The sequence below is a fragment of the Pygoscelis adeliae genome, unplaced genomic scaffold (assembly GCF_000699105.1).
Source record: "Pygoscelis adeliae isolate BGI_AS28 unplaced genomic scaffold, ASM69910v1 Scaffold209, whole genome shotgun sequence".
Lineage (NCBI taxonomy): Eukaryota > Metazoa > Chordata > Aves > Sphenisciformes > Spheniscidae > Pygoscelis > Pygoscelis adeliae.
In genome coordinates this window covers 3,143,133-3,152,015 of record NW_008825538.1, presented here as the reverse complement: position 1 = coordinate 3,152,015, position 8,883 = coordinate 3,143,133, and the positions used below count along the sequence as shown (strand labels likewise).

General features: G+C 40.2%; 1 protein-coding gene across 1 annotated transcript in view; it reads left to right on the top strand.

Annotated features, from left to right (window-relative positions):
• Positions 1 to 613: 613 nt before the first annotated feature.
• SUCLG1 (succinate-CoA ligase, alpha subunit) overlaps positions 614 to 8,883 on the top strand; it is a 15,488-nt gene continuing 7,218 nt past the window's right edge. The window contains exons 1-5 of the mRNA XM_009331899.1: positions 614 to 633; positions 4,613 to 4,719; positions 6,996 to 7,099; positions 7,992 to 8,108; positions 8,633 to 8,845. Of these exons, the coding sequence (XP_009330174.1) occupies positions 614 to 633; positions 4,613 to 4,719; positions 6,996 to 7,099; positions 7,992 to 8,108; positions 8,633 to 8,845 (561 nt within the window). The remainder of the gene's footprint in view (positions 634 to 4,612; positions 4,720 to 6,995; positions 7,100 to 7,991; positions 8,109 to 8,632; positions 8,846 to 8,883) is intronic.

The following is an 8,883-nucleotide window of genomic DNA, read 5'->3' as shown; positions in this document are numbered from 1 at the left end:
CCATTCCTACCTCTTGTCCTCCATGAGCAGGAGCAGAAAACCGTATTTTCTTACTGCACTGTTAATTTCTGCCAGTTCTGCTCTTTGAATTGGCTCCCCTGAGCCCAATGAGAATTGGTTCTGATGGAGGGGAACAGATGGGAACGTAGCACCTCCAATTTAGGTTAATTTATACTCCCAGCAAAGCTACTCTTGGGTGCAGTTTTACATGTTAAAAACCCACGTTGTTCCCTTTACAAATCGCAGTAAGAGATTAGGGGAAAAGTGATTAAGATGATTTGGGGGTGGTGGGGCGGGAAAGAAGTGGTCTAAGTGGCTCAATAAGTGTTCTGTTTGCAACAGTTCGTGAAGTCTTTTAAAGAAACTCCTGCAAGATGAAATAGCCCTTCATTGGAAACCTTTCTTTGTTCGGTTTGAGACTCCTTACAAAATGTTAAGACGGCTGAAACCTTAAATTTGGACTTTGTACGTACATTTTCGGTAACAAATAATTAACATCTGCTTCTCTCAGTGGTGATTTAAAATCATGAGTTTCTAGTGGGTTCTGTTGCAAAAGCGATGCACATGGGTGTGTATCCGTAAGGTTCAGTTCAGGAAGTTGTGAAAACGTAGTATGAAATACGTCAATGAATGGTAAGTGCTTGCTCAAAGGTCAGCTCAAAGCACTGTTTCTATATGGACAGAGTCAGAAAAGACCTATGCTGGTCTATACCACACTTTGAAGAGAGTCTCTGTAGGCACCTTAACTGTGATCGGAGAGTCAGGATTAGGGATCTTATGTTCCGGGCATGTTAGAAGGCTTTGTAGAGCTCTTAGATTAAAAGATTACAGTAAATTATGTGAATAACCCTGGCAAAGAATTGCCGCAGAAATAACAATCTAAGTTGAAGAATTTGTGAGTTGTTTTTTATGTAAATAGTACGGGGGGGGGGAAAGCTCCCAAACCTTTAGCTGCACACGTTCTTAGTGGAGTATACTTGGGGAAAAACTGTTGCCTTACAAGAAATAGTTGATTTGTGCTGAGAAGAACAGCTTGTTTCCTTAAGGGCCTGCAGTTTCACCGAGTTGCTTTACTTTGTTTCAGCTTCATAAATTTGGGAGAAAGCTTTCCTTTCAAATGCCACCGTGTCTCCCATGACCCCATGTAGCCAGTAACGTCCTTCGCAATAAGAGGGGATTTTTGATTAGGAAAGAGAGGTGTGTCGAAAGGACCGAAATTTTTCTGAATGTCACTTGCCCATTAGTCCTAGTTTTGTTCAGTGTGGTAGGTATAGCGTAGTCATTGCATCTGTCCTTTACAGACTGATTGATTTACTTCATTCCTCAACTCCTATGCCATGTTCATAAACTGGGTTTTCCATAATTAACAGGAATTTGGCAAGGGAAGATTTGGTGAGAGGAGAGAGGCTGGGAAGCGATACTTAGAAATCCTTCTCTGAGCACATAATCCTCTTTACAACCAGGAGTAGGATATTTTGAGCAATCCCTCAAGAGCATGAAAACTTCTTTGTCAGTAAGGATCATCTTCTACTAATTCAACTGGTTCCTTTAAGGGTGAATTCTGTAGATGGGTTTGGGGAGGGGAGAGAATTATCCAAATGTAACTGTGTGTGTGAATATATACGTGTGGCCTGATAATGAAGACTAAAACCTGATAAAGAGCTGGGATGGGAAACTGTGTGTGGAATATTCTTGCTAATATCAAGCTTCTGGTCAGTAAACTCTGAAATTTGCTACAGCACTTTGGTCTTTGCCAAACTTTTTTTTAATATCTATACTCTTCTGTAATGTAAGAAGCTGTCCAGAACTGTTTTTGTTCTGTCCTCTTCAGGCCATGCATTTGTAGGCAGAGGAAGGAGAAAGGAGATGGTCATAAAAATGCAAATTCAACATGTGCAAAATATTGAAAGGATTTCTCAGAAACAAACTGAAGGTCCGTAACTGATGGAAAATAAGGGGGGGGGAGTGTGTGGAAAAAATACTTCTTGGCATTTTGACTGGCATTCTCTGTACCTCAATCCTTCCCTGAGTTTCCCCTGCACTGACCTCCATTTACCCCACTTGTATTGGAGCCCGTATGATTTCTAAGGCTTTCTTCTTTCCTTACGTAGGTAATAGAAAGGAAAAGGAATATCTTCCTTCATCTCCGAGTTCTCTGGCTATTTCAAGGAGTAATAGAGGAAGAATTTCACTTATTACTTTTCAGTCTTCTGGCAATGTAGGTGTCTGCTCAGGTCCTTCTAGAAAGGAACCTGCTGTTTTGCCATGCTTTTGTATTGTGCTCATTTTGTGAGCACCCTCAGATGCTACCTCAGCTTCCAAACTTTCTTTTCTTTTTGTCTGGGATAAATGCGGGCAAGAGGGAGGCACTGTGGATTCGGATTCCTGTCCGTAGCTCTAGGGAATCTTGCAAGAAGTCCTGAAAATAACAAGTTTTCAGCTTTGTAAAGTTTGAGTGAGGAAGAGATTTAGCCCTTAGTGTCTGTACTGTCGGCTGGCTCACAACACAAACAAGCTGGGCAAATGTAGCATGGGTTGTATCATTTTAAATGAGACTTGTGCTTGTGAGGTGTTGCTGCTCAAGGAGTGCCTGAAAGCTCAGTGTAAACAGTATTTACATGCGATGTGTGCTTTAAAATACCTTGCAAATGGGTCAGTTTTCTTTTTAACGTGTAAATTCATGTTTGGACTTCATGATAAATAATAGTGTATTTTTCTAGAAAGGCTTTTTAGTTGTAATACACAAGTGAGCTTAAAGCCCTGCTCAAAGATCGTGAGTTTTCTTTTACGAAGTAAATGTAGCTGGGTTTTCCTGTTACTTGGGACTACAGTGAGTTCTGGGCTCGGCTGGGGCCTTGTTCCCCAGAAATGCAGGAGTAACTACCAGCAGCGTGTGGAGTGGAAGTAAGTCTGTCTCTTAGTTTCTAGTAAGATTTCTTTACTGTAAAACAACTGACGTTTTATATACAGGCTTGTACTCCTCTGCTAAATTTAGATCTTCCTTTTCAAATCTATCCCGCAACAGCAGGGTTGTGGTATTTGAGTACCTTTCATAACTACTTGGTCGTCCTGTACAAAGGACTAAAATAGGTTCTTGCCACAGTAGGTTTCTTTAGCTATGTAGAAGCCGAAGTACTGGAAAGCCAAAATAAATGCATCTTGTTATTTGCATAACTTTTTTTTGCTTTTTAACCACAAACTGTGCAAAACAGGATAGGGATGGGGCAGAAGTGAAAGGGATTGCCTGGGAAAAATTATCCAGTTTCTTATTTTAGTTTTAATACTCTTTTCAAAAGGTCTATTATGGGCCTTTGTTGGACACAGTAATGTTATGTTAGACCTCCGATTATATGAAATACAGCAGTTCAGTGTGCTTTCGGTAAGATTGGGATTTGATAAGGCTTCTCCTTATGCTTTAGGACTTCATCTGGAGCCTGCACCTTTGCAGCTTGGCCTGTAATTTAGACGTGCGCACTAAAATAGCATCACCGATGAATTTGGCTTTTGTTGGTTTGCGGTTGAATTCTGGTAACCAGAAAAGCAAATCTTTTTTTTTTTTGTCCTGTCTTCTTGAAGGAACACGCATTTACACTCAGGCACCCTGATTTGTTCTAGTAAAAGCAATTGTCTGAACGAGCATTGGAAGTTGTGAAGCAGTATGAGCTAGTGAATGAAGGTCCTGGGTGGAAATTGAGACTTGGATTCTATTTCTGACTCCTACCTGCTGTGAACTTAGGCATACCATTTTGTTTTTCAACCTGTTTCCTTCTCATCTTTTGTCTGTCTCAACTATTTAAATTGCCAGCTGTTTGCACCCGGGACTTGCTGTTTGTGCCATGTATAGCAGAACCTCATCTTGACCAATGCCCCTGCTGCTCCTGCTGTGCCGGTAACTGGGGCAAACTATTCTGCTTCAGACAAGGCCATGGAGAGAAATACAGAGCTGTATCATGTCAGTTTAAAAACCCCCAAAATCTCAGACTCATCCAGCTTAGAAAGTGCAAGGTGATTTTTTTTTTTTTTTAAATTTCTTCGAAAATGTGTCGCTCCCTAGACATGTGCCCATGCTAAGCTGCCTCTCTCTGAAGACAGCAAACGGCTCAAGCCTATGGCCAGGCTTTTTTGAACCAGCTGTATTTCTCCAAACCAGGGCTCTTCAGTCATGTAAGAAGCGCATACAGTTTTCAAGAGTAAATCCATACAGAGTTTGGAATTTAAGCTATCTTTTAGTAATTAGTGCCTAATTTTTTTTTTTTTACTTTGATAGCTTGGAAAATGCTCAAAAGCTTCTTATCCTTGAAAAATATATCTATATAGGCTTCTCAAAACTGAGAGTTGACAAACTTAAGCTTTCAAAAACATTTTTATGTAAGGTTATAAATGTCTGAAAATAGATATGGAACAACAGGCAGCTGAACTGGGACCGTAGAATTGCTTTTATGGTATAGAGAAAGGAGTGACTTTGTCAAAGGTTGGATTCCCCCCCCAAAATACTGAAATTACTGAGTGCGTGCTGTGTGCCTGGCAAGCTGCCCTCTCTTATTTTGCAGGTGGATTTGTCAGTGTTGTAGCACAGACAATATGTGTAAAACTTAGATTTGAATTAGTTTAGTGTTGCCTGTTTGTTCTTTCCCCTTGCAGGCCCATCAGAGGGCTTTCAAAACACGCACTCCCATACTTCTGGAAGCCCAGTCTGTTCTCCGCAAGGCATTGCTGGCGGTAGGTCTTGACTGTAACAGCTTCTTCACAGGGGGATCGTCCTCTGCTTTTCTCTGGGTTGGGTTTCACCCAGTCGTGTCCTGTGCCCGTGAGGGATTGCCTGAATGGCTGGGATCAGGCAGACTGATGCCCTGTTCTCCTAACCAGCAGGTCAGCTGTTTCTCTGCTTATTTTGTCTCTCCTTTGCTGGAGGCAGGCTGCTGTTTGCCAGTTGTGCATTTGAGTGACTTGGTGTTGCAGCTGAGGTGCAGCCTGCAGGGCGCTGCAGCCTTGTCTAGGAAGGCTAAGCTGTCGGCCAGGCACGGAGACCATGTTGTCCTGTCTTCTGTAGCTGTGGCAATTGGTCAGCAAGACTTTCCTCTACCCTTCCACAGACGAACTCGCAACCCTAGTCATTAACTCTTAGCTTCGGATATATTTTGTCCATTAGTGCTTTATATTTCTCCTTCTTGTAAAAAGTTTTTTAACAGTATTTGTGGATAAAGATGTGATTTAGGTTAAAACCCTAATGATCAATATGCTGACATGCACTTTTACCATTTTTCTTACAAGTTTACTGCATGCTAGTCCTTATATTTCTCTTTAAAATCTAACTGAATTTTACTTCATGTTGGTCCAAAGATGATGTGCTGCCGCAGCTCCTTAGAGAAAGGCAGGAGGTGGTTGGAGTTGTAAGTCCTGTGTTTCTGTCAGCGCTTTTTAAGAACAGAGTAAGGACTTTAGGTTTAGCAGTAGCACTGATGTCTGTAGGCTGCTTCTGGCGTGGTTTTATTTTTCTTCTCACTTTTTTTGAATAGAAGTAAAACATAAAAGCAGCGTATCACTAAAATTTAGTTGACAAAACTCCTTGTGGAAAAGTCCTATGTAGCTCTGTGATAGAAATGTGTATATACATGGATCTTAAATTTTCTGCACTTTTTTACTACCCCATAGAAATTTTGTTATTACAAGATGTTAATAACGCAGTTCAATAAATTCTGTGCATTAGCAGTTTATATTGAAGAATACCTTTTCCCTTTTTTCCACTTAATAGCTTTTGCTTCCGTTCTAAAAAAAATAAAAAATCATCCCTCCCTTGTTCAGGCTTGCCTGAGCAAGTATGTGGAACAGTCCACAGACCATGATTCAGAATCTCTTATTTTTATTTCAGCTTCACTTTCTACTTCCTCAAATCTTAAGTGGTAAAGTTTTAAAAGAACTAAAGAGGTGTATAGTAACATACTGGTGTCAGTTTCTGTATTAGGATTGTACCCTCTTATGTTCACTCTAAGCACAAAATACGGTTTTTATCTAAAACACTTGCAGGGAGTAAATCGGTTCTGATCCCCTCGAAACTCTGGTGTTTGAAAAAGCATATGGCAATGAATTTAGGCAATGCATGCATCCTTTTTATACCAGAAGACCTCTTTTTCCTCCTCATCTCAAGCTTTCTTGCATGGTAACATTCTGTGCATTTCTTTTGTAATTGTTTGATGTCAACATATCTTTCCCTTTGGCAGAGATGCAGTCATTCTCCTTGTCTTTTTGATACCAGCATGCACCGTGCTGTTTTTCTGTGGTTGTGTCGTGTTGTTTTGTTTTTTCAGTACCAGAGCTGTGAACACTAAATTGAAAACGGTTCTAGTGGAGTATCTGGAGAGCTGTATTTCCTCACGAGCCCAAGTGCATTTCAAGCAGTGATGCCTATGCTCCCATAGCTAGGTGTCTGTTGGAAAAGCTCTCTTGCTGTATGTCTTGCTTGGCGTTAGGTTTCACCTGGGCTGAGGGACCCTTGACCTCTTCAGTATCTCTCACTGTCTAGGACGGACTGTGCTGTGTTCACAGAAGGTATAACATAGTACCCACGTTGTAACAGCCTCTGGGATATCAGGATTTTAGTTTTGCTTTGTCACGTTGCAGAATTTCTTAGAGGACAGAAACATGTTCGTCTGCAAATGAAAATAGTGGTTAAGATGATGGTTCTGTGTGGTGTTTGTCATGACTGGAGTTCTGGTATTAAGTACCCAATATGAGAAATACCTAGCCTGATTCCTAGCAAACTGAGTAATCACAAAGATAGGTAGAGTGAACTACAGGTGTTCAATATCTTAGAATAACAAGTCCTAAATACTTACAACTTTCAGAGCTGCTTTTTGAAAACATGAACTACTGGATCAATTAATCTTTTGATATAAGCATTAATATATATGCACTCACTTGATAGGATGTTTTTTGACTTAGAGTCTAACAAAGCAGTGGATTAATGGTTTGTCCTCTCTTTTCTTTTTTTTCTCTAGTGCAACAGAACGGAGTACGGCACTGTTCCTACTCGGCATCAAGGAAAAATCTGTATATTAACAAAAATACAAAGGTTATCTGTCAGGGTTTTACAGGCAAACAGGTATGTATATGAACTATTTCTTCTGTCACCCCTTCAGTTCAGAAAGCTAATTGGCCAAAAACCATAATAACGTATAAAAGGGATTATATACTGGCTTTGCCTGTGTTGCTAGGAAGCTGGACTTCATGATCAGGAAGGTCCCTTCAGCACTGTAGTTTCCTTTCTTTCGTCCAAATAGACTTTTTTTTTCTTAAATTCAATAGACTAGATAATTTTTTCCACTTGTGCACAAGCTTAAAACTTGGGATTTAGTCTATTATATTACTCTTGATTTTTGTTGTTGATTTTGGTCTTAAGCCTTTTTACTGTATACAACTGAAAGGGTTTCTTTGTAAAGAGAAATTTGCAAAAAAAAACCAAAAACCTTACTGTTTTAGCAGTGCCTCTTTCACAAATGCCTTTGAATGTCAATGCCTATGAATTAAATTTCTGGTTTTATTTCAGGATATTTAATAACTTTCTCACATTCCCTCTTTTACACATTTGCAAGGGGAGAAGACTGCTTTTGCTAAAACTATCAGCGAGTCATGAATGAGAATGCTAATTTCTTCTATTTCATTATAGTGTTTGTCATCTGCCAGACTTGATGTGGAAAATAAAATGTGGCTGCTATGTCTGCAGGTGTATTAGCAACACGCGACAAAATATCCTTTAGTGTGCAACCACAGGGCTCTGATTTAAAAGAAAAAGCATAGCATATTCTGAATCCATTTAAAACACATTGATGCACTCTTCAAAATAGCTGATTGTGTATCTGTAGTGAAAACTTCCCTTCTCATTGTAAATTTAAGTGCCATAAATTGCCTTCAGAATTATAGATAACATCAACTTTTTTAGTTCATTTTATTTGCTATTACATGCCTTTTAGCTTTACTTTTTTTCTCTCTCACAGGGCACCTTTCACAGCCAGCAGGCATTGGACTATGGCACCAATCTAGTTGGAGGAATTTCTCCAGGGAAAGGGGGAAAAACTCATCTGGGTCTGCCTGTGTTTAATTCTGTGAAGGAGGTAATTTGCAGCAATGACTGGAGGGCAGACAGTTTAATGCTGCTGAAGGGCTGCTTATTTCATTGCTCACACTGAAGAGACAAACGTTAGAGCCATGGATGTCACTGTGCAAGGACTGAAATAGAAGCCTTGTAAAAGAGGGAGCATTCAGTGTGGTCAAGCATGAGTTTGGCTTCCACTGTGAAGTTCATAGAGCCTGGATACACTTACTTTATGCATGCAACTATTTTCTGATTGATTCTGGTGTGTATGATGAATTTTTAGCAAACTACTATCTAAGGGTATTTATGATGGTGTCCATGGGGCAGATCCTTTCCAGGCAGTGGTTAGTTCTCAGTTTCCTAGTTGTGCTGTATGTGTCCCATCTTCAGTGAATTTAACCCTTGCTTTGATTATAGTAAATGAATACGTATCCATTTACTTAATTTATGCCTGTGAATGGACGTATTTTAAATGACTATTTGTCAAATGTTCTCTTTGGCCCCACTAAACGCTCGATATCTTTTTTGTTATGTCCATTGTAGGCCAAAGAACAAACTGGTGCTTCTGCCACTGTTATATATGTGCCTCCTCCGTTTGCTGCTGCTGCGATCAATGAAGCAATCGATGCAGAAATGCCCTTAGTTGTATGCATTACTGAAGGTATTCCCCAGCAGGACATGGTTCGGGTTAAACACAGACTGCTTCGGCAGGATAAGACTCGACTAGTGGGCCCGAACTGTCCTGGAGTCATCAATGTAAGTGACTTCTGGATTTGCTCCAGGGCTGAACCATT